This window comes from Sarcophilus harrisii, chromosome 1 (genome assembly GCF_902635505.1).
Source record: "Sarcophilus harrisii chromosome 1, mSarHar1.11, whole genome shotgun sequence".
Taxonomy (NCBI): domain Eukaryota; kingdom Metazoa; phylum Chordata; class Mammalia; order Dasyuromorphia; family Dasyuridae; genus Sarcophilus; species Sarcophilus harrisii.
Genome location: NC_045426.1, coordinates 707,616,393 through 707,640,262, shown reverse-complemented (window position 1 = coordinate 707,640,262; position 23,870 = coordinate 707,616,393). Strand labels below are relative to the sequence as shown.

At 65.8% G+C, this 23,870-nt stretch overlaps 2 protein-coding genes across 4 annotated transcripts in view; both read left to right on the top strand.

The window, feature by feature from the left end:
- Positions 1-256: 256 nt before the first annotated feature.
- PES1 (pescadillo ribosomal biogenesis factor 1) lies at positions 257-11,630 on the top strand. Its single transcript, XM_031948915.1, has 15 exons — positions 257-678; positions 1,408-1,487; positions 2,443-2,596; positions 4,444-4,553; positions 5,169-5,340; positions 5,394-5,483; positions 7,926-8,042; positions 8,214-8,291; positions 8,426-8,515; positions 8,811-8,941; positions 9,354-9,479; positions 9,559-9,743; positions 9,852-10,030; positions 10,683-10,838; positions 11,166-11,630. The coding sequence occupies exons 1-15, from the start codon at positions 655-657 to the stop codon at positions 11,250-11,252; spliced, it is 1,779 nt and encodes a 592-aa protein (XP_031804775.1). The 5' UTR covers positions 257-654; the 3' UTR covers positions 11,253-11,630.
- A 6,993-nt stretch (positions 11,631-18,623) lies between these two features.
- Positions 18,624-23,870, top strand: part of GAL3ST1 (galactose-3-O-sulfotransferase 1) — a 38,747-nt gene continuing 33,500 nt past the window's right edge. Inside the window, exon 1 of one of the 3 annotated variants that reach the window (XM_031948914.1) lies at positions 18,624-18,750. The gene's annotated coding sequence lies outside the window, so the exon portion shown is untranslated. Of the gene's footprint in view, positions 18,751-20,830; positions 21,144-23,870 lie in introns of those variants that run through there. The other 2 variants (XM_031948913.1, XM_031948911.1) reach the window with 2 other exon arrangements.

Below are 23,870 nucleotides of genomic sequence, written 5' to 3'. Positions count from 1 at the left end.
CGCCCCCGGGCCCGGGGTGACGTCGTTCTCCCAAGGAGCCCAGGAGTTAAGCTTAGGGCGGGCGCCCCGCTGTATCCCACAATCCCCCGCGGCCCAGCCGCCGCGGCTGTTCCGCCCCTACACAGCTTCCCGCCGCCGCTATTTCCGCCCCCTTGCATCCCAACATACGCCACACCGTTTCCGCCCCCTTGCATCTCAACAATTCCGGGACTTACCTCCGTAATTTCCGGCCTCTTGTAGTCTTCTACCATCTACCACCGTTCACGGCCGCCGCTATTTCCGCCCCCTTGCATCCCAGCGTGCCTCGCGCCATCCTCCGGCCTTCAGGGTGGGTTACGCCCCCAGCAGGCTGTCCAGAGCGCTGCCTGAAAAGTCGTTTCTCATTTCCCGGTTCGGAATCGCCGGCCTGGAGCCCTCGTTATCCGGCACCCCCGGTTACGGCACCTCCCCGTGTAGGGGAAAGGACCTGCTGGCTGAGCCCCCCGCGGAGCCCTTGTGGCTTCGAGCAGGCACACAGTAGGACGACAGGAGGCGGGCCGGGGCCCTTTAGCGCCCGGAAGCACGTGGTCCTGCGGAGGCCGCGTGGACAGGAAGTGCCTGCCGCGGCTGTTGTTGCGGTGGTGGCCGCGATCCCGGCCGGGAGAAGAGGCAGCTATGGGGGGCTTGGAGAAGAAGAAGGTACGGAGGAGCCGGGGAGGAGTCGGGGGGAACGGGTGATGGGGGGAGGGGCCGGCGGAGGGAGGGGCTTCTGAGGGGAGGGGATGCGGGGCCGGGGGCGGCGAGGATCCCTGAAGCAGGGATGGAGAGCTGTGCCGGGGGAAAGGCCCTCTGGTCACGAGGACGGCTGAGGTCGGAGGACGGGCGGCGTCCCGGGGGGCGGGGCTGGGGGCCCCTCCATCCAGCTGGACAATCCGGACTTGAGGTTCCAAGACCCGGCTTCAGAGGCCAGCCTCGCTGCAGGTGCGGGGCCAGCGGGGGCGTGGCGTCCTCGCGTCCCGCATTTCTCCCTCCTTGGCGCTCTCCGCTCGCTCTAGACTGACGGCCCCGAGCTGCGGTGGCCCCAGAGAGGCCGCCTGCCGGGCTGGGAGGTTCCGGCGCTCTCCAAGGTAGCGCCCTCAGCTTGTGCTCGGACAGCCGAGCTCCCAGTGATGGGACGGCGGGACCCCTAGCGCCTCCTGCTGGGCGGCGAGCTCCCAGTGATGGGACGGCGGGACCCCTAGCGCCTCCTGCTGGGCGGCCGAGCTCCCAGTGATGGGACGGCGGGACCCCTAGCGCCTCCTGCTGGGCGGCCGAGCTCCCAGTGATGGGACGGCGGGACCCCTAGCGCCTCCTGCTGGGCGGCCGAGCTCCCAGTGATGGGACGGCGGGACCCCTAACAGAGAAACCTGTTTTCCTCCCCACGGGAAGTACGAGCGCGGATCTGCCACCAACTACATCACCAGAAACAAAGCCAGGAAGAAGCTCCAGCTGAGCCTCGCCGACTTCAGGTGAGAAAGGGGCCTCGGGAGCCCAGCCCTCAGGCGGGACCCCCTCTCCCAGCACTCCTTCGGCTCCCCTCCTTCCTCAGCTCTCAGAGCATTGAGCTGGTCAGGGGCAGCAGGCGCAGCCCCTCAGGGCCCTGCCCCTCACTTTCTTGTCTGCACGGTGAGACGTGCACAACGCTCATTCTTCCGCTGAGGAAAACGAGGGGTAGCAGTGGCAGCCAACGAACTGCCTCAGTTTCTTCCTCTGTAGAATGGGGACTTCCCAGGGAGGATAAAATGAGGAACGGTTGGCAAAGAAGTTTGCAAAACTTCTGCTATTCTTATGTGAGCCTGGATTTGAATTCGGGTTCCCTGGCTTTAAATCTCTTGCTCTTTGCCCCCGTGACCCTGCTCCCCTTCCAACTCTGACCTTCTGTCAATCGGACTTGCCTTTCTGGGGGCCCATGAAGGGGCCCTTCTCGTGCTGAGCTCTGTTTTATCCACAATCTCAGTGGGCTGCTGTGAATGGCAGCTCCCGTTTCTGGGTGCATCAAGGTGACAGGACCCTTTTAGCCGACACTGCAAATTGCCAGCAAATACAGCCGTTTGGTCTTCCCGGCACCCCCTTAGGGGTGGGAGGACGGGGCTTTTGTCTGCCACGTAGGGCCAGGGTGGGAGGAGGGCCCGGGGTCCTTTGCCCTTGCTCACGTGCGGCGCATCTGGGACTCTGTGTGCTTGCTGTGGGGGCGTTCTGAGGGGCCTTCCTGCCTTTGCCGGCCACCACGCCGCCTGGGCTCCGGCTAACGCACGGGAGAGCTGGCAGCTGCCCACCCTCTGCCTGGGATTCTGGGCTGGGAGCTGGGGGGCTGAGCAGGGCCCACGGTCGCTGACGGGGCCCAGGCAGCCCCGGGGCCCGGGGCGCCCCTTTCTCAGCCTGCAGAGAGCGAGTGCCCATCTCTCGTGCCTTTGCCTGTTTCAGACGCCTGTGTATCCTGAAGGGCATTTACCCCCATGAGCCCAAACATAAGAAGAAGGTGAACAAGGGCTCCACGGCCGCCAGGACCTTCTACCTGCTCAAGGACATCAAATTTCTCCTCCACGAGCCCATCGTCAACAAGTTCCGGGACTACAAGGTCAGGCTTCGCTTCGCCTGGCCGTGGGCTCGGCTGTCTTTGTTGTGGTTGGGGGTTGGGGTGGGGGGGCCGGCTCCCCTTCTGACTGGAAGCTCCTCACAGGCAGAGTCCAGCTCTTCCTTCTCTTTGTGCCCCCGGGGTTTAGCCCAGGCCCTGGCAGAAGCTTCTCAGCTCCCGGTGGGAGGCAGGGCTGTGTGGTCCTCCCCGGGCCCTCAGTGTCGGGCAGATGGGGTGCGGGCTCGGGCAGGGAGGCAGAGGAGGCTGGAAGTCGTTAGCCAGGGATTCTCCAGTGGGAGAAGCTGGGCGCGAATCCTGCCTCAGATCCTGCCTCTGCTCCTGGGCAGATTGCTCAGATCCATAGAAACTCAGTTTCCTCCTCGGGGACTCTGGCCCCTCCTCACAGGGACGGTAGGCGCCTCTGCCGAAGTAAGATGGGAGTTAGCAGTAGAAAGACTTTTCTGGGGGGAGGGAACGACACAGGTCCAGCCTCTGCTTCCGTATCCCATGAGCCCTGGCCCATGCTGCCCCCCTAGCTTCTGGAAGGAAGGGGCTTGGCCAGATCAGGCCTCCTTAGTCTGGGGTCTCTTGCTGTGACATCCCTGTTGTGAGCCCCACTCCCCAGCAGCCCTGATACCCCCTGTTCTCGGGCCCTTCCCCTCCTCCCCCCTGCCCCCTTGCTCAGGACCACAGTAGACGGCTCCACGTGACTTGGTCGCTTGTGTCGTGGTTACATTTGGCACCAGGAAGCCCTGAGCCACTTGGGAGGGGAACTCTGCCAGGGAGAGACACACAAAGTTCTTCCCTGGGATTCTCTCTCTTGCGTCTGACTTGTCCTCTGGAGGGCATTTACCCTCCCAAGCTGAGGGGGAGGGAGCCTGAGGCAGGCTGCCCGGCTCTGGCCTCCCCTGCCCTTGGCTCTCATGGGCAGTCGGGCGTAGGCTTTTCCCGATGTGGGCACAGAGTCTTGGGGGAGGGGCCTCGAGAAGCTTCTAGTCTGGTGGGGACAGAAGCCTCCCTGAGCCGGCCCCCCCGGGCCCAGGGAGAGAAGCTGGCACTCCGGGGCAGCCGTGGGAGCCCTCTGGGCCTCGGTCCTGCCCCTTTGTAAAACAGGAGCCGTAAGATCAGGTCTCTGCTGTCCTGGTGCAGCTGTGACCCTGTGCCGGCCTCCTGCCAGCTGCGGGCCACGGGCCGGGAATCCCTGCAGAAATTGGGAGGCACCGGCCATGGCCCGACCGGCCTTAGACCAGAGGGGCTCCCAGCAGCCCTGAGTCTCGGCCTCCACAGAGCCCACGGAGTGTGGGAGGCTTCTCGGGGCCCTTCCCTGGGGCCCTTCCCGGAGCTCTGCCTGCACGTGGCCCATGAGGACGGCCTGAGATGCCTCCTGGGAGCCGAGGGTCGGGGCCTGAGGGTTGGCCGTCTGCTGGGGAGGGGCCTAATGGGCTGTGGCTCAGGGGGTCCTGGGGTCCTCACGTGGGGGAAGAACAATGTGGGGGATCTGGGCTGGGTCAGTGACCGGGTGCAGCGGGAACTCAGTGGGGGCGGCAGATCTGGGCGGTGGGTCCTGTGGCCCTGCCCCCGGGCGCTCGTTGTGTTCCATTACGTGGCTCTGTGACAGACTTGGTGTTTTCGTGTTAATTGGGGACAGTGGGAGTGGGGAGGGGAAGAGGGAGGGGGACAGCAAGGTGGAGGCAGAGAAAAGTCATTGTCGCCTTCAAAGTCTAGAGCAGCAGAAAAAGGAGGCGGGAAAGTTTCGGGACTCCTCATGGAGTCTCTGGAAACGGGCAGTTTGGTGCTCATGGTGAAGAAGGGAGGCTTTAAAAGGCGGCCCTGGGCCTCCCTCTGGGCAGGTGTTCGTCAGAAAGCTCCGGAAAGCCTATGGAAAGAGCGAGTGGAACACAGTGGAGCGGCTGAAGGACAACAAGCCTATCTACAAGCTTGACCACATCATCAAGGAGAGGTGAGCCCCGGGGCCTCTGGGCCGGGGTCAGGGGGGCGCTCTTGGGATGGCCCGGTGCCGCCTCTGAGACTCGGCCTCTGGGACTCGGCCGCCCGGGGCCTTCCCCCGCCAGGCTGGCATCTGCTGCTCCTCTGCCCCCGGCCGCCCCTGCCCCGTGGGGCTTTTCATGACTCGGACCCCAGGCTCCTTGTCAAAACTTTGTCCAGTTGGGCGTCCCTGAAGAGTCTGGGGTGACTGGGGGAGTGCCCGCTTCCCCTGTGCCCTTCAACCAGAAGCTCAGAGGCCTGCCAGCTGGCTCTGCTCTCAGTGACCCCCTGCGGGGTTTTCTTGGCCGAGATTGGCCGGGTTGACGCTTTCCCCTCCCCCTCCTTTGACAGAGGCACGTGGGTAAGGGACTTGCCGGGAACACCAGCTGGCAAAGAGTCTCAGCCTATTGCTCTGTACACTGTGGCGCCAACTAGTGACCCCTCCCCCAGGAACCACTTGGCCAGAGCATCCAGGGTGGCCTTGGTCAGGAGCAGCATCAGGGAAACGGGGGCCAAGGGCCTAAGCCCCTGGGGGTCCCCGTGGCTCCGGGGCTCCCCAGCTCTCTTCATTCCCACTCTGTCGCTCCAGGTACCCCTCTTTCATCGATGCCCTGCGAGACCTGGATGATGCCCTCTCCATGTGCTTCCTGTTCTCCACCTTCCCCCGGACGGGCAAGTGCCACGTTCAGACCATCCAGCTGTGCCGGAGGCTCACCGTGGAGTTCCTCAACTACATCATTGCCTCCCGGGCTCTGCGCAAGGTGCGCCTGGGGACCCCGGCTCTGGGCACCCCTCCCTGCCCCCCCCCCCCCAGGTCTTCCTGTCGATCAAAGGGATTTACTACCAGGCCGAGGTGCTGGGCCAGCCCATCGTGTGGATCACCCCCTACGCCTTCTCCCACAATGTGAGTGTCCCCTTTTGCCCAGCTCGGGATGTCAGGCCAAGGCCCCGGGTCTAAAGCCTCTTTCTGATCTTGGGCAGGTCTCTTGAGGAGATCTGTCAGGGACTCCTCCACATCTTCTCGACTTCCCCCCACGGAGTGGGGGGTGGGGGGGAACACGGTCTCTGCCCCTGGGGTGAACCTCCCAGCACCCTCTGGGCTTAGGATCTTAGCCAGGATCCATTTATAAAAACTGAGCTGAGTCAGCCATGGTGGGGGCTGCTGAGCCGTTCCCTCTCTGTGGGGGGGGCCCTGCTCTTCCAGACATGCCCTTTTTGGGGGACTGTGCTGTTCCCTCTCTGGGGGGGCCCTGTTGTCTGTGCCATCCTCTCCTGGGGGGGGGGGGGGGCTGCTCTCTGTGCTGTCCCTCCTTTGGGAGCCCTCCTGCTGTGCAGTGTCTCCCCGCTCCCTGGGCTTGCAGACCTTGGATGGGCCGGGTAGGAGGGGGAGGCTGGGGTCCTTTTCCTAGGGGGGTGGGACTTACTGACAGCTGTCCAGGCCCAGCTGGGGCTGGGTGCGCTCTCCCTTCCTCCCTCCCACCTCGGGAAGCTCAGCTGCTCCCTTTGTGTTTCTCTGGGGCCGCTGAATAGGGAGCCAATGAAAGGGGCCGGGGGAGGGGGAGCCATCAGGTGCCTTCTCTGCTCTCTGCCGTCTCTCATGAGCCTCCTCAGGTCTGTTTGAGACCCCCCAGAGCTCTGAGGTCTCATGGGGATGAGCCTCCTCTGCCTCCCTCCCTCGGGGCCCACCCCCCACAACCCCTCATGGCCCCATCACCATCCCACCCTTCCTCGCTCGTCAGATCTCTGACCTCTGCGCTGTGAGCGCACCTGCCTCCTCCTGGGCCCGGGCCAGGCCTGCCGACAGCTTGGGGATCCCCGGGTACCCCCTCGTCCTCCCTCTGTCTCTTGCGCTAAACCTTGTTGGCCACGAAGCCTCCCCCTGCGCCCCTGTGCCCCTTTGCCTGGGGTCTGCAGGGAGACGGATTCCTGGTGGCAGGAGCTGCCGTGGCCCGGGTCACTGGAGACCTCCCGGCCGGCTCTGTATCCACTGGCTGCCTGGGAACATCCCTGTGAGGTCGCTGGCCCGGCCCCTGTCGGGGAATTCCGGGGGCCGCATCTCCTTCCCAAGAGCCAAATCTACATCTGCTCCTTCCCGTGGGGCATGAGCTGGTTAAGTGCCTGCTGTGTGCCAGGCCCAGGGCTCAATGGGGGAGAGACAGACAGGTGCAGGCCCTGCCCGCAGGAAGCTCCCGCTCTGAGCAGGCCAGTCCCTCCCCCACAGGGAGCGGGTGCAGAGCAGATGGGGGGAGGGCAGCGGTGGGGAAGAAGGGGCTCTGGCTTAGCCCTCCTGCCTGTAAGGTGGGGGGGCAGGGCGGCCAAGAAGGGCCAGACCCCCCCCCCCCCGAACCTTCTTGTGTTTGAGTTGTGACCTGGGACAAGGCCTTCTGGGCCCTGCTTTCTCCTCATTAGAATGAGGGAGCGGCCCGGGGGGGCCCTTCCAGCATTAACTTCCACGGAAATCTTGCTCCGATCTGAATCCTGCCTCCCAGCACCAGGCTTGACCCTGCCCAGCTGATGCCCATAGTCCCCCAGCTCTTCAGAGAGGGCATCAGGAGGCCCATGTTCTTCCCTCCCCAGAGCCAAGCCTGGGCTTCCACCATAGGCCTGCTCACGTGCCTGTTGGCCCCGGGCATTCTCATTTCTGCTCGTCCTCACCTCTGCCTCAGTTTACCCCCATCCCCTCACGCTTCTCCATCTCCAGCGCATTCATTGTTTCTCAGTGTCCTGTTCTCTACAAAAGTCCTGTCATAAAGACAGCCTGGAAACGGGAACTGCTCTTTTTTTCGCTGACCTTTTGGGGACATTTGTCCACAAGGGAAGTGTCTGGGTGCCAAGGACCAGGCTCCCCGGCCGCTGTCTCCGCGTGATTCCAAGTTGCTCGCCGGCCTGTCGCACCACGGTGCAGCTCCACCAACAATGCGCTCGCTCCCCCGTCTCCCCCCGACCCCTCCATCTTTGCCCATGTGCTGGGTGGGAGGCGCCGTCTCGGGGGCTTGTGCTTTGCATTTCCTTTCCAGCAGTGACCTGGGGCTGTTTCTCTCCTGGCCCAGGGTTCTTGTTTTCTCTGGGAACAATTTGTTCCCGACCTTCAAGGACAGGTCCCAACCCCCACTTAGGGATGGAACAAAGGCTCAGAGGAGGCAGCCATGAGTGTGATGGGGGAGGGGCAACACAGCTGGTCCCACATCTCACCCTTCTCCTGGGCCACAGCTCTATGGAGGCAAAGTTCCATATGCCCCCTCGTGCCTAGAGGCAGTGCTTCCTGGCCCAATACTGTGGGCCTGGGGTTCCTGGCTCTGCCTGCCCTGTGACCCCCCCTCATATTCCCCCACTTTGGCTTCCCCAGCATCCAACCGACGTGGACTACCGAGTCATGGCCACCTTCACCGAGTTCTACACCACCCTCCTGGGCTTCGTCAACTTCCGCCTCTACCAGACACTCAACCTTCAGTATCCTCCCAAGGTAACGTGCCCCCTTGTGGGAGCCCCAGGGGCGTCTGTGTCTGGGTCACGGGCCCCTGTCCTTGTGGTTCTCTTGCTGGGCCAGGGGCCCGTGGTGTCCGGTGTCAGAGGACCCGCCTGCCCTGGTGCACAGAGCACGGGCATCCTCATTCTCACTCTTGGCCTCTTCTAGCTCGAGAGGCCCAAAGACCAAGAGTCCAAAGATCAGGACGAGGAGGCCTACGCCATGGACTCCGAGAGCTCCCTGGAGGTAAGGCCTGGGGGCCAACTGCCGCTCAGGACTCCCCGAGCTCCGGGACGCGGAGCCTGCTGGGACGAGGGGAGAGCGGCCCGCTCGCTGGCCTGGCCTCCCCTCCAGGCTCTCCTTTGGTCCCTTTTCTCCAGAAACTGTCGGCCTTGAGCGCAAGCCTGGCCCGCGTGGTGGTGCCCGTCACCGAGGAGGAGGAGCAGATGGACGAGTTCCCTGTTGATGGGGTGAGAGGGGCTTCTGGGCTACGTGGGGTCGCGCCCCCAAGGAGGACGGGAGGGGAGTCTCCGTAATACAGGTGAGGAAACTGAGGCTCAATGACGGCTTGGGGTCACCACTATTACGTGACACTTTGACCCTGAATTTTTCCACCAAAAGCCAGTGGACCGGATAGGGGAGGGGGCCATTACTGCTCTTCCCTCCCACATCCCCCGAGGCTGGGGATCCAGAGGCAGCGAGAGCGGGCCCGGGAGACCCTGGGAACAGCTGGACCTCAGGGGCCCCTCCTTGCTGTGCCCGTAGGAGAACGCTGAGCAAGAGGAGGGCCTGAGGAAGGAGCGGGAGGCCCAGGAGAAGCACAAGAAGCTCTTCGAGGGGCTGAAGTTCTTCCTGAACAGGGAGGTCCCCCGGGAGGCCCTGGCCTTCATCATCAGGTCAGCCCCGGGCGTGTCTGTGCGCGGGGGTGTGAGTGGGAGACGTGTGTGAGCGCGCAGGCGCGGGTGAGCGGTTCGTGTGCACGTGTCGCTATGTGTGAGATAATGCGTGGGGGGGGGGGGGCACCAGAAGGTGAAGCTCTTCTCTGAAGTCCCTGCGCGGTGGGGGCCGGGCACAGGGCACAGACAGGGACTGGCCCCCGCCCAGGTTAAGGAAGGGGGGGCGGCGATGTCCGAGCGGTGGCAGCGATGTCCGAGCGCCACCTTGGCCTGGTGGCATCCCTCTGGGAGCTGCCTGGTCATGGCCCTGCCCCGCGGCTGTTCTCCGCACCCCCTCCCACCCCCTGGCCCTCCTGCCCTTCCCGCCGGGCACCCGCCTCACCCACCCCTCCCCCTCCCCTTCCCTGTGCAGGAGTTTCGGGGGCGAAGTGTCATGGGACAAGTCTTTGTGCATCGGAGCCACATTCGAGGAGAAGGAGCCTTCCATCACCCATCAGATCGTGGACCGGCCCCTGCCGCCCGTCCCCATCATCGGCCGGTGAGTACCGCCCCTCGACCCCTCCCGTCCCCTCCCCTCCCCCGCACCAGCCTCGAGCCCATCTCCCCCACCCCTCCAGGTGCTACGTCCAGCCCCAGTGGGTGTTTGACTCGGTCAACGCCCGGCTCCGACTCCCCGTGGAGGACTACTTCCCCGGGGTGCTGCTGCCCCCCCACCTCTCGCCCTTCGTGATCGAGAAGGAAGGAGACTACGTGCCCCCCGAGAAGCTGAAGCTGCTGGCCCTGCAGCGGGGCGAGACCCCAGGTAACCCCCAGCCCACGCAGGCAGAGAGGGGGCCGGGGGGCTTCTGACAAGGGAGGGAGGATGGGGGGCCTCGGCCTGCTGCCACATGTCCCCGGGTGTTTCCTATAGGAAAGGAGGCTGAGTCAGAGTCGGAAGAGGAGGAGGAGGAGGAAGAAGAGGAGGAAGGTGAGGAGGAGGAGGATGGTGAAGGAGGTGATGACCAAGAGGAAGAGGAGGAAGAGGAAGGTTCAGAGAAAGAAGAAGAGGCTAAACTGAAGGTGATGGAAGCGCAGAGGACACAGACAAAGGTAGGGGGGCCGCCCCACTTTCCCGGGGCCAGGGACACAATGGGACCGAAGCATCTCGAGGACTGGGGCCTTGGGATGACCCTGTTCTTGACCACAAGTGGGCACCCTGAGCCCCTCTTCTCCTGGCCCGTCCCAGTGACGCAGGGGCAGCATTTGGGGCCCCTAGAGGGGGAGGGGGCAGGCGGCCATCCCTGTCTTCTCAGCCTCTTGGAACTGAAAGGGGCCAGGCCTGGGGTCAGGGGTTGGGCTTTAGAGCCACCTCTGCCATTTGTTCCCTTGTAACTTGGGGCAGAGGCCTCAGGCCTGGGCCTGAAAACGGCCACAAGAATGTCTGGGGTCATCTGGGGGAGGAGCGGGACACAGATGCCACTCCCTGGGGGCCCAGGCTGCTTCTCTTGCAGGATTGGGCATCTTGGCCCTGAGGACCAGCTGTGGGACCCTGGCAAGGCCCTCCTGCCTCAGTTTCCTTTACCTGTAAAATGGGTCGTAATTGCACCTCCCTCCCTGGGCCCTGGCGAGGCCAAAGGCCTGCTCAGCCCAGGTGGAGGACTGGGGGGGAGGGGAGGGCCCATTCCCTTCCCCCTTTCCCCATGGGGCCTGCCCCCCACAATCCTCTAGGGGCCGAGGTCATGACGTGTGCTGGTCTCCCCAGAAACCACAGGTGACCATGGGGACCCTGGACAAGAGGCGTCAGCTGCCCCAGGAGGAGGAGAACGAGGCGAAGAGGCTGGCCATCATGACCATGAGGAAGAGGGAGAAGTATCTGTACGACAAGATCATGTTCGGCAAGAGGCGGAAAGTGCGCGAGGTGAGCTGGGCCCTGCCCTCCCTACCCCCACCCACCCACCCCCGCTGCCGTGCCCCTCCTCCTCCTCCTGCAGCCACCTCAGCTGGGGCAGCTTTAAACACCCCCATTCTCAGCCCCCCCCCTTCCCAGCCCTGACACCCCCGTTTTAGACAGAGCCTGGGTCTGGATGACTCTCTGTGCAGCAGTTTGTGCCCCCGGAACAAGAAGGGGCTGGACACACTTCAGTCGGTCTTTCCCGACCCTCTTGCTCAGCCCAGAGTCTTTGGGGAGGGAGAACCGAGCCAGACCCTGCCCGGCCTCGTTTAAAGCACTTTCTCCCTCTCTCAGGCCAACAAACTGGCCCAGAAGAGGAAGGCGCACGACGAGGCCCTGAAGGCCGAGAAGAAGCAGCAGAAGAAGGCGCGTCGGGCCTGAGCCTGGCCTGCTGGGCCCCTGCTCTGCAGCCGCGCTGCTGCTGGCCCGGGCCCGGACGGACACTTGGATGGAAGTTCCCCCTTGTCTGCCAGACTCCCCACTTGGCCGGTCCCTGGGGCTCCCTGGCTCGGATCCTCCCTGGGGCCGGGCCCTGTGGGGCTGGGGGGGCTCCCCGGCCTTCGCCCCAGCACTGTCCCCAGAGTGGGGTTCGGTGGGGAGGATCCAGATGGCGTCAGCACGACGACTGACAGAAGGCCCCGAGGGCGGGTGGAACCCTCTGTGTCTGGGCTCCCTGCTCTCGGCTCTGGATTCGGCTGGGACTCGCTGGCGCTTACTGTATATCTGAGGAAGTTTTTCCAAATAAACATGTGGACTGAAGTGGCAGGTTTTGTCCTGGAAGCGCCCAGCGCTGCCCCTGGTGGGGGGTGTTATACCCGGCTGTGCTGCGGGCTGGACATGGGGCTGGCCCCCATGATGCTGCCCCAGAAGGTTCCATCCTTGCGCTCACTGAGCTTACAGCCGTGATAACCAACCTGGTTGTTCTAAAGCTCCTACTGTGCGCCAGACACAAACATTGCCTCATTTGAGTCTCACAGCTGCCCCTGGAGGGAGGTGCTGTCGTCATCCCATTTAACAGATAAGGAAACTGAGGCACACACAGGTGAAGTAACTTGGCTGGGGCTCCCAGGTCCTGAGGCACAATTGGAACTTGGCTTCCTGGCTCTGGGCTTTGGACTCTGCTCTGGGCTGCCCCCTGGTGGCCTCTGGGAGTGATGCGTGTGTGAGAAATGTGATGGGGGCAGGGGGAGGGAAGGTTTCCCAGAAGCTGCTCGCTGAGCTTGGGGAGGAGGGGGAGGGCCTGCAGGGGCCCACGAGGCGGCTACCCCTTCGCCTTTCTGCACTGGAACCCACGGGCCACTCCTCAGGGTCACGTGGTGGTGCCCAGGGCCGTCCGCACAGGGAAACTGAGGCTCCAGGGGCGGGCCCGAGACCTCAGGTGGTGCCTGGGACCAGGCCCAGTGAGGGCCCAGTGAGGAGGGAAGGGAGAAAGGCCTGATCCGGGGGCATCCTGGGGAGATGGGGCCGGGAGGTGGATCCCTCCCAGGCTGCTGGGCCTGCAGGGGCTGGGGGTCGGATCCCTTGGATCCCTCCTGGGCTCGGGCCCTGCTGCCTGGGAGATGGGGCTGGGGGTCAGATCACCTGGATCCCTGGATCCCTCTCGGCTTGGGCCTTGGCTGCCTGGGAGACGGAGCTGGGTGTCGGATCCCTCCTGGGCTCGGGCCCCTCTGCCTGGGAGATGGGGCTGGGGGGTCGGATCCCTCTGGGCTCGGGCCTGCAGGGGCTGGGGGTTGGATCCTCCTCCTCCCCAAGCTCAGTTGGCACCTCCTGGGAAACCTTCCTGGGAGGGCATCGATATCAGTTGACCTTGGCTCCGGCCTTCTTGGGTGACTCCTTTTGTTCCCTGCTCAGTAATCCCTGTATCAGGTTCCCCCGGGCCCTGGAAGGAGCCTGCGGGGGCCGGCGTGCAGCCCAGCCCTCTGCCAGCTGCACCCCAGACTCTGCTGAATAAATGGCACAGTGGTCGGGGCAGAGGGCGCCCAGGCAACCTCGGGAAAGGCTGGGGGGGGGGGATGGGGGGTTGTCGACGATTAGCTGCGAAGGGCAACGAGCGCCAAGGAGAGGAGAAGCTTGAAAGGGCCCCGGAGCCTGTGGATGGAGGGTGGACACACCTGGGGAGGTCCTGGGGCGGGGAGGTCAATTTGGAGGCTGCTGCGGGGGTCCAGGTGCCTGAACCAAGATAGTGGCTGCTCGAGAAGAGAGGAGGGCCCCGATGTGGAGGTGGGAACCGCAGAGTCTGGTGTCCATGGAGGAGATATCAGGGGAGGGGGGAGCGTGGAGTCAGCTGGAGGTCACTGTCAGGGGAGCGAACTGGGAGATGAAAGGATGACGGCTCCCTGGACAGAAAGGGCCGATTCTGGACCCTGGAGGCTTTGGGGGTGGCAAAGATTGGGGCCCCACGATGCAGAGCGCTGGCCGAGAGCCCTGAGTTCAAGTCCAGGCTCGAGAAAGACACTTCCTAGTTAGGTGAGCCTGGACGGGTCCCTTCGCCCTGTCTGCCTTAGTGTCCTTATCTGTAAAATAGGCTGGAGAGAACCGGCCCAGCGCTCCAGGATCTGCCAGGAGTTCTCGAAAATGCCTGAAGCAAACAAGCCCTGTTTGGGACCCCCGCTTAGACAGGAGGCGATTGGTGATTTGGAACCGGAAGTCTGGAGATCAGGGGCTGGATATGTCATTCCTCATCTCGGTTCCCACCTCCACATCGGGGCGGGGAGGGGGGCAGGAGCACAGGTCGCGGGAGCTCCAGGGGAAGTTTGGGAAGGGGAAGTGGGTGAAGTCATCCAGGGTAATGACCTGGAAAAGGAACTGAGGCGTGCAGGGAGCCAAGGTTGAGACGAGGGCAAAGAAGGGGCTGGGGCCGGTGGGAGGGTCCCCGGCGGCCATTCCTGGGGCCGACTGGGAAAAACCCAGGCAGGGACCCAAGAGACCAGGGGCTGGGGGACGGGGGACATGAGGGCAGGTCCCAGGGCGGGGGGAACAACAAGGCATCTTTTTTTTTTTTTTTTTTTTAAATAACTATTGACAGAACCCATGCCTGGGTAATTTTTACAACATGATCCCTTGCACTCACTTCTGTTCCGATTTTTCCCCTCCCTCCCTCCACCCCCTCCCCCAGATGGCAAGCAGTCTTATCCATGTTAAATAGGTTACAGTATATTCTAGATACAATCTATGTGTGCAGAACCGAACAGTTCTCTTGTTGCTCAGGGAGAATTGGATTCAGAAGGTAGAAATAACCTGGGAAGAAGAACAAAAATACAGCTTACATTCATTTCCCAGTGTTCCTTCTTTGGGTGTAGCTGCTTCTGTCCATCCTTGATCAATTGGAACTGAGTTAGATCTTCTCTTTGTCAAAGAAATCCACGTCCATCAGAATCCATCCTCATACAGTATCGCTGTTGACGTATATAATGATCTCCTGGTCCTGCTCGTTTCCCTCAGCATCAGTTCCCGTCAGTCTCTCCAGGCCTTTCTGAAATCCTCCCATTGTTGTTTCTCACAGAACAATCATATTCCATAACATTCATACACCACAGTTTATTCAGCCACTCCCCACTGATGGGCGTGCACTCAGTTTCCAGCTTCTGGCCACTACACACAGCGCTGAACAAGGCATCTTCTTAGCACTTCCTCCGCACCGAGGGCTGGGGGCTGCGGACGGGGAGGCTGGACGGGCCCTGCTCCCCTCCAGGGGAGACCGCTCGTGGAAGCCTCAGCCAGAGGGCCTGGGCCACAGCGGGGGCCGACGCCGCTTCCTCCTCGCCGTCTCCGCCACGTGGGTCCGAGCATTTTCTGCTGGCGGAGTGCTGACGAGTCGGCAAGGACTTGTCTAAGGCCACTGGGACTGCAGGCCGGCAGGAGTGGCCGAGGCCGGAGGCCCCCAGTGCGGGAGCTCCGAGGCACGGGGCAGGGAGGGAGACGGCGGGCTGGGGATGAGGTACTGCAGGCCCAGCTCCCCGGGAACGTTGGGGCTCCCAGGCCAAGGGCCGAGGTACAGCAGGCCCAGCTCCCAGGCAACGTTGGGACTCCCAGGCCCAGGGCAGAGAGGGAGACAGCAGGCCCAGCTCCCAGGCCATGTTGGAGCTCCCAGGCCAGGGGCCGAGGTACTGCAGGCCCAGCTCCCCAGGAACATTGGCACTCCCAGGCCCAGGGTGGAGAGGGAGACAGCAGGCCCAGCTCCCAGGGAACATTGGGACTCCCAGGCCCAGGGCAGAGAGGGAGACAGCAGGCCCAGCTCCCAGGCCAAGGGCCAGGGTACAGCAGGCCCAGCTCCCAGGCCATGTTGGAGCTCCCAGGCCAGGGGCCGGGGTACTGCAGGCCCAGCTCCCCGGGAACATTGGCACTCCCAGGCCCAGGGCCGAGAGGGAGACAGCAGGCCCAGCTCCCAGGCCATGTTGGAGCTCCCAGGCCAGGGGCCGGGGTACAGCAGGCCCAGCTCCCCGGGAACATTGGCACTCCCAGGCCCAGGGCAGAGAGGGAGACAGCAGGCCCAGCTCCCAGGCCATGTTGGAGCTCCCAGGCCAGGGGCCGAGGTACTGCAGGCCCAGCTCCCCAGGAACATTGGCACTCCCAGGCCCAGGGTGGAGAGGGAGACAGCAGGCCCAGCTCCCAGGGAACATTGGGACTCCCAGGCCCAGGGCAGAGAGGGAGACAGCAGGCCCAGCTCCCAGGCCAAGGGCCAGGGTACAGCAGGCCCAGCTCCCAGGCCATGTTGGAGCTCCCAGGCCAGGGGCCGGGGTACTGCAGGCCCAGCTCCCCAGGAACATTGGCACTCCCAGGCCCAGGGCAGAGAGGGAGACAGCAGGCCCAGCTCCCAGGCCATGTTGGAGCTCCCAGGCCAGGGGCCGGGGTACTGCAGGCCCAGCTCCCCGGGAACATTGGCACTCCCAGGCTCGGCAGAGGGAGACGGCGGGCCTGGGCCGAGCTCGCCGAGGGAGAATGACGTGAGGACGGCTGCCTTCTGCCACTGGATCTGGTTGAAAATGCTGATGGGGTGATGGCCCAGGGGGAGCCTGGGAGGGGAAGTGGGGGTGGGGATTGCCCCCTCTCAGGGAGCAGCCTCAGCAAGGCCCTGGTACAGACACAGAGACAAAAGCAGGTCCTGCCCTCGGGGCTCACGTTCCAAGGGGGTTTCAGTGACACGGGGGCAGCTGGGGGTGCGGTGGGTGGGGGCTGGGCCCGGAGACAAGATCTGCGCTCAAATCCAGCCTCAAGCAAGTCCCTGCCTCAGCTTCCTCATCTGTAAAATGGGCTGGAGAAGGAAATTCAGACCCTGCTGCATCTCTGCCAAGAAAACTCCAAATGGGGTCACAGAGTTGGACACAACTGAAAAAAACGGTAACGCCGGCCCACCAAAGCTTAGGAGCAGCATTCAAAACAGCAGAAGGCGCGGCGTCAGCCTCGGTCCTGGGGCTCGGTCAGCAGACGTCAGAGCCACGTGGTCGGTGTGTCCGCTCGGCAGCTTCCAGGAGGTACCGAGGAGGCTGATGGGAGCTTGCCTCCACACCCTGCTCTTCGGGGCGCTGAATGAGAAGGGACGCGTGCAGCGGGAAGGGAAGGAGGAGGCAGCCTGGGAGGGAGAGGGCTGCCAAAGGGCCGAATCCCTGGTTTCTGAGACGCCTTGACTAGGGAGGACCCCCGGGAGATGGCGTCCCCTTTTACAGATGGGGAAACCGAGGCCACAGAGGTTGGGAAGCGCAGGCTGGGCTCGTCTCACTCTCCTTCACAAGCCCGCCTGGAGGCCCAAGCCGGGACGGGACCTTCCCCGTAACTGGGGCCGCGCTTCCCTTCTTCTGCACCTCGGCAGCCCGGCTCTGACGCTCCCCCCAAGTCACCCACGACCCTTCGTGGCCCAATGGGTCCAATGGGCCTTTGTCCTCCGACCTCTCGGTGCCTGTGACCCCCTTCTCTCCTGGTCCTGCAGGACCATCCCCGACTTTCCTGGGCTAGATCTGTGGCAGGGGCTGGATCCCGAGGCTCTGTCCCGGACCTCCCCTTTTTGTGAAGGATGTTCTCCGGGAGCTGCCCGAGGGGAGCTTTGGGGGCTCATTGACCTCTCTCGGGGCCCCTTTGTGAGACCCACAGGAGGAGTCTGATACAGGACTGACGGGGGCCCGAGGGCCTGGCGGGGCTCTGCACAGGTTAGCTTGGAGTTGGTCCCGTCCTGTCTTGGGCTCTCTCTAGCTCTGGGATCCTGGGTGAGTCAGGCTTTCTGCCTCAGTTGCTCCATCTGTAAAGTGGGTGCGTGTGAAACAGCCGGATCAGACTGGGCGGCCCCGAGGGAGGCCCTTCCTGCTGTCCACGCGGGCGTCGCCATGAGACAGAGCCGGCGTGAGGAGGGCTTGGGCAGAGGCCTGAATGAGGTGCTTCCTGTGTGCAAAGGCTGGGAAGGAGCCCCCAGCAGGGAGACAGGAATCAGGGTGACGGCAACGGCCCCTTCCATCCCACCCCCGGGGCCTTCCTATAGTCCGGGCCCTCTGGTCCCTTGGCTCCTGCAGCTGCCGCACCCATTGGCTGCCTGGGGAATGGCGGACGTGGCCCTGGGGGCTGAGCCTCCCCCTCTGCCTCGGGCCCCCTTGACCACCAGGGCTTGGGCCAGGCCCTCCCAGGCCGGAGGCAGGATGAATGGCGCCTGTCATGCTGACCGGCTTCCTCGCCTGAGCCTGTGGCCCCCCCCCCGGCACCCGCGGGCCCCCCTCTGGGGCAGTGCTGACCCCGAATTTTCCCCATTCCAGAGTGGCTCAGCTATGCCGGGGGTGGCTGCCCTCTGATGGTCCCGGGCAGGCCCCCGGCGGCCCCGGTGCTCTTTGAAGTGCCCGGGCCCGGACCGTGGCTGCCCCCACTCGGCCGCCTGGCCGGGCCCTCGCTGTCTGAGGGGCAGCTGGGGACATCTGGAGCCCTCAGTGCCGGGCTCGGCCCTCCCTCCCCGGAGACCCGCGGCCCCAGCAGTTGGGTCCCAGGCAGCGGCTCGCTGGCCACACAATGGCCCCATTCTACAGACGAGTGGCTGGGGCTCGGGGGTGGAGTCTGGGGGAGGGGGGCTTGCTGCTCCCAGGGTCTTCTCGTCTCTGGGGAAGGAAGGAAACAAAGGGGGGAACCGGGCAGGCTGGGATCCAGGCTGGCGGGGGGGGGTAAGGCCCCGGAAGCCCCCCCCCCGAGTCCTGGGGCGACTGAGGGCCGAATCCTGGCCCCGGACCCCCAGATGAGGCAGGCTGGGCGGAAGTCAGCGGGGGAGCTTGTTCCGAGGGCACAAAACGGCAGAGGGGCCCGGGCTCAGCTGAGGGCCTCCCCCTGGGTGGGCCTGGGAGGGCTGGGACCCCCCAGGGGGGCGCCGTGAGTGAGGGGCAGGGCTGGTCCCCGGCCTCCCTCTGCCCCGACCCGGCCTGGCCAGCTGCCCCGGAGAACCGCCCCCCTCACAAGGGATGCTTTGGGGGCTCATCGTGGCTGAGTCCAGATTCCGGGGGCCTGGAGCAGGCGGAGTTCAGCACGGACAATGGCCCCGTTGCTGGGGCCGCCGCAGCTGGGAGACAAACGGGCCCGTTGTTCGGGGGCCTCCGGGCCGGGCCCAGAGGTGAATGGCTTCTCTGTGCTTCCCGCCCGGCCCGTCCAGCTCCCAGGAATGGGGGGGGGGTGCGCCGGGGCCGGGGGCTGGGGCTCGTCATTGGCTGAGGGAGCCGGGGAGGAGGGTGGGAGCGGGCAGGAGACCTGGCCCCACACCTGTGCCCAGCACCCGGGCGCCGAGGGCCGCTGAGCGGGGCCTGGGCCCGAGTGTCCATGCGGTGGCCCCGGAGCGGTGCCGGACAGACGCGGGGAGCGCCCAGGGCCCTGGACGGCACACGGAGGCCCCCCCGGGGAGCCCAGAGGAGCTCGGGAGAGAAGGGTACGTACCGGAGGGAAGGGAGGTGGGGTCGGGGGTGCCTTGGGCGGGGCCACAGGCCGGACCCCTGCTTCTGGCCCTGGAAGGAGGCCGGGAGGGACCCGCGGGCAGCCGCACTTCCTGCAGACTCTGCTCTCGGGCTCCCACCAGGGGCCCGCTGCTGCCTCAGTTTCCCCTGTGCTCAAATGGTGATGAGAGTCCTCCATCTTCCCAGCTAAAAAGGCTTCCCCCTCCCTGGGCAAGGAGAGGAGTCAAGGGAGATCCCCCCATCAGAGATGTTGGGAGCAGAGAGAAAATAATAGGGGGCAGGGGTGGGCCCGGGGCCCCTGTGCCTGCCCACAGCCCCCCTGCGGTGGCTCGCGGCCCCCCTGTAGGGGCAGGGCCCTCCCTGAATCTGCCCAAAGTGTGTCTGGGCCCCGTAATGATTAACCAGACCTGGGACAAAGGGGGCGAGAATCAGCCATAGGACTGGGAGGGGCCCGGCCCTGCCTCCCTCCTGGGGCCCCCTGGGCAGCGGGCAGCACCCCCCTCCAGCCCCTTTGTGCAGAAAGGGAAACTGAGGCCCGTCCCCTGGGAGCCTCGGGCACAGGCCAAGGGCAGAGGGCCTGGGGGGGTGTAGGCGGGGCCTGGAGTGACCGGTCAGCACCGGGGGGCACTGGTGGGCGCGGGGGGGCCCGAGCGGGTTTGGTCCTTTCTACTAGAGGAGGGGCCATAACTGTGGTGATGGGGGGGAGTGTGTGACTGCGTGTGTGCGGCCTTAGCTTGCCCGGGATCCTGCGGCCCACGCGAGACCCCAATTCTGTTGTGTCCCGGCAATGGAGGCCGGGGGAGGGTCACAGCCAGAGGCACAGTGGGGACCCCTGGCCCCCTGGGGCGCCCCTGCCCCCCTGTGCTCCCCGTGAGCTCTCTCTCTGATGTCTCATGGTGGCAGGGAAGGTCACCCCCACTTAACGTGGGCCCCCCCACTCGGCCCGCTGCCCTTCCCCCCTGTCTGTCTGTCCAGGGACATTGTGTGTAAGTGACACCGGAGCCCGACAGGTGCCCGAGGTGTCCGGCCATGCAGGGAGAGCCGCCGGCGGGGGCAGAGGGGCCTGGGAAGCCTGGGGGGGGGCAGAGGGAGGCCAGAGCGGGTGGGCCAAGGGTTAGAGCCGAGGCTCCGGGATGGGGCTGGGCCGGGCTCCCCCGGGGCCACTGGGGTAAGGGCAGCCCCGTTGGGGGCCAGAATGCCCAGGCAGGGGAGCTCCTTGTGGCCCAGGCCCGCTCCGGGCCGCCCACGCTGACCTCGGCTGGGTCACAGAGAGTGGTCTCGCGGGCCGGACCCCCCCGATCTGGAACTCGGGGGGAGCTTGGAACACAGAGCCGAGAACTTGGCACCCGAGGGAGACGGCGAGCCTGGAACGGGAGAATTCTGAGCTGGGGGGCCGAGAACGGGGAGTCAGGGCTGGGGGGCCGAGAACGGGGAGTCAGGGCTGGGGGGCCGAGAACAGGGGGAGTCAGGGCTGGGGGCCGAGAACGGGGGGTGTCAGGGCTGGGACAAGGCCCAATGCCCAGTCAGGGGACTTGCGTCTAGCCGCCGCTCCCTCCCTCTCCCGGGCCCCTCCGGGCCCTTCTGCTTCTGCCTTCCCCATCAGCCAGCCAGTGGAACAACCAGCATTTATTAAGCACCTACTATATGCCTCGGAGGGTTTCTGAGCAGGGACGGGCGAGGCCGGGGTCTCTCAGAGTCTCTTGGGCGGCAGCTTAGAGGCTGCTGGGGGGCCGGGAGAGACCCGGGGGCTGCACCGCGGTCCTGGCAGGGGGCGGGGAGGCCGTGGCCGGGCCGGGGGTGGGGCGGGGGGGGTCAGAAGCCTCCCTTGGGCCTCACGGCTCCTCGGAGCTGACTGTTACCTAAAACCGGGCAGTGAGAGGGACGAGGTCGCTGAAGGACTTCCCGGCAGCGGCTCCCGTCTCTGGGTGCACTTGTCGCAGCGTCCTTGGGTCGGCCTCTGGGAGCTCTGCAGGGGGGGATCCTGGGTCTGGGGGGGGCCGGGGAGCGTCACACCCACAGACCCACAGACACAACACACACACATTCACACACGGAACCCCCCACGTGCCCCCCTTACCCCCCCCTCCCCAGCTCCCCGCTGTCACAGCCAAGGTGCCCTTGGCCGGAGCACGTCCCGGGAGTCTGGGGGAGGGGGAGAAGTTGGGACCGGGGTCGCCCAGCCCGGCAGGGGAGGGGGGCAGAGGCTCCGGGAGGCTCATGAATATTCATCCGTGCTGGGAGCCGGCGCGGGCCAGGTGCCACTGGCTCCCTTCCCTTCGGAGCCGCCAGGTGAGGGCCGCGGGCTCACGGCAGGCGGGGACCCAGCCGGGCATCCCCATTCTCCGCGGCTCCGTCCCGGCCGGGCAAGGTAGGAGGCCCCAGGGGGCACCGTTGGCTTCCTGCCGAGGGCAGAGGGCTCCGGGACCCCGCCCCAGGGTGGGCCACAGCCAGCATCCCCAGGCGGCTCTGGGAGGGGCCGCTCTCTTCTCGGGGAGCCGAGGAGGGGACGGTTTGAGGGGGCCTGGGACAGGTGGTCGGGGGGTGCTTCTGGGGGCCCTGGGGCCTGCGGGGCTGCTCGCCCGCGGGGGAGCCTTTCTCCTCCTCCATCGCCCAGGCTCCCGCTGACGGCCGAAAGTGGGAGTCAGCCTGGCAGTCCTAGGAGACGGGCAGCCCCGGGGAGCCACAGCCCAGGGAGACGGGCAGCCCCAGGCCCGCTCTCCCCAGAGGCTCGGCGCTCTGGTTGTTTCCCGCTGCCCCCCCCCCCCCCGCCCATCTTTCAAGGGAACAGTGAACAAGTCACGGGCAGATTTCCCTGCAAAAACTCAGCCAGATAAGGCACATCCCGCTGGCCTTCGTTCCTCGGCTTATTGTCCCCATGAGTGTCACAGGAGACAACCTAAGCCAGAGGGAAACGGCCGCTGTCTCGGGCGGCCGCCGGTGCCCCTGCCTCGGGTGCTGCTCGCAGTCGCTGGTCGGGCCCCAGGGAACCACCCAGGGGGACAGGGACGCGCCTGAGCCACCTGAGGTTGGGGGGGGGGTTTCCCCCCAGGGGGGGCCAAAACCCCCCTTTAAAACCCCCTGGGCCCCCCCCCCCCCCCCCCCCCGGGCCCCGGGGGGCCCCCAAGGGGGGAAGGGGGCCCCCTCCCCCCCCCGGGGGGGGGGAAGGGCCCCTCAGGTTTCCTTTTTGGGGGGGGGGGGGGGCCCCCCCCGGGGCCCCCCCCTCCCCGGGGGGCCGGGGGCCCCCCGGGGGGAAAGGGGGGTTTCCCCTGGGGGGTCCCGGGGGGCCGGGGAGGGGGGGGGGGGTTCCTTCCCCCGGGGGCCCCCCCCCCCGGCCCGGTGGGCCAAAGGGACCCCCGGGGGGGGGGGGCCCCCCCGGGGAGCCCGGGGGGGGGGGGCCCGGGCCCCGGGGGGGGGGGGGGCCCCCCCCGGGGCCCCCCCCCTTTTTTCCCCCCCCCCCCCCCCCCGGGGGGAAAAAACCCCGGGCCCCGGGGCCCCGGGGGGAAGCCCAAAACCCGGGGGGGGCCCCCGGGGTTCCCCCCGGGTGGGCCCCCCGGGGTGGTTTTTCCCCCCCCCCCCCCAAGGGGAAAGGGGTTACCCGAAAGGGGCAAAACCCCGGGTTGGGAAAAACCCCCTTTTTTAAAAAATTTTCCCAAAAAAGGGGGAAAAAAAAACCAAAAAAAAAATTTTTTGGGGAAACCCCCCCCCTTTCCCCCCCCCCGGCCCCCCAAAAAGGGCCAACCCGCCCGGCCCCCAAAGGGGGGGCCCCGGGGGCCCCCCTAAAAGGGGGAAAAAAAATTTTTGGGGGGGGGAAAAAACCCAAAAAAATTTTTTTTTAAAACCCCCCCCCCCCCCCCGGGGCCCCCCTTTCCCCCCGGGGGGGCCGGCCCCTTTCCCAACCCCCCCCCCCCCGGCCCGGAAAAAAGGGGGGGGAACCGGGGGCGGGGGGGGGCCCCTTTCCCCGGCCCCCTTTTTTTGGGGGGCCCCCCCCCCCCCAAAACCCCTTCCCCCGGGGCCTTTTCCCTTCCCCCGGGGGGGGGCCCCCTGGTTTTGGGGGGAAATTTCCGGGCCCGGGGTTTTGGGGGGGGGGGGGGGGGAAATAAAAGGGGGGGGTTTTTTGGGGTTTTGGGGGAATTTTTTTTGGGGGTTTGGGGGCCCCCAAAGGGGGGGGGCCCCCTTTTTTGGGGGGGGCCCCCCGGGTTTGGGCCGGGAACCCCCGGGGCCCAAGGGGTTTTAAGCCCGGGGGGGGGGGGGCCCCCTTTTTGGGGGGGGGGGTTGAAACCCCCGCCCTTGAAGGGGTTTTTTAAGGTTTTGGGGGGGGAGGCTGCCTTCCCCTTGGGGGCCCCCAAAGGGGGGCTTTTGGGGGGGCCCGGGGGGGGGGCCCCCCCCCTTTTCAATTTTTTGGGGGGGGGGGGGCCCAGGGGGGGGGGGGTTTTTTTTGGGGAAGGGGCCCCCCCTTCCCCCGGGTTTGGGGGCCCGGGGGGTTTTTCCCCCCCCTTGGGGGTTTGTTTTTCCCCCAAAGGGCGGGGCCCAAAGGGGGGGCCCCCCGGGGGGTTTTTTTTGGGGGGGGGGGGTTTTTTTTTTGGGGGCCGGGAACCCGGGCCCCGGGGGGGGCCCCCCCCGGGGGGGGTTTTTCCCGGGGGGGGTTTTTTAGGGGGGGGGGGGGGCCTTTCCCCGCCGGGCGGGGTTTTGGGGCCGGGGGGCCGGGGGGGGGGGGGGGGGGGTTTTTAGGGGGGGGGCCCCCGGGGGGGGTTTTTTTGGGGGGTTTTTTGGGGGGTTTTGGTTTTTTGTTTTTGGGTGGGGGGTTTTTTTTTTGGGGGCCCCGGGGGGGGGGGGGTTTGTTGGGGGGGGGGTTGCCGGGGGGGCCCCGGGGGGGGGCCCCCCCAAAGTTTTTCCTTTTGGGGGAAGGGGGGGGGGGGGGCCCGGGGGGGGGGGGCCGGGGGGCCTTGGGTTTGGGGGGGCCCGGGCCCTGTTTGGGGGGGGGGGGCCCCGGGGTTTTTGGCCCGGGGGTTTTCCCCCCGGGGGGGGCCCCCCCTTTTCCCCCTTGTTTTTTTTCCCTTCCCCCCTTTCCCTTCCCCCTTTTTTTTTCCCCCGCCCG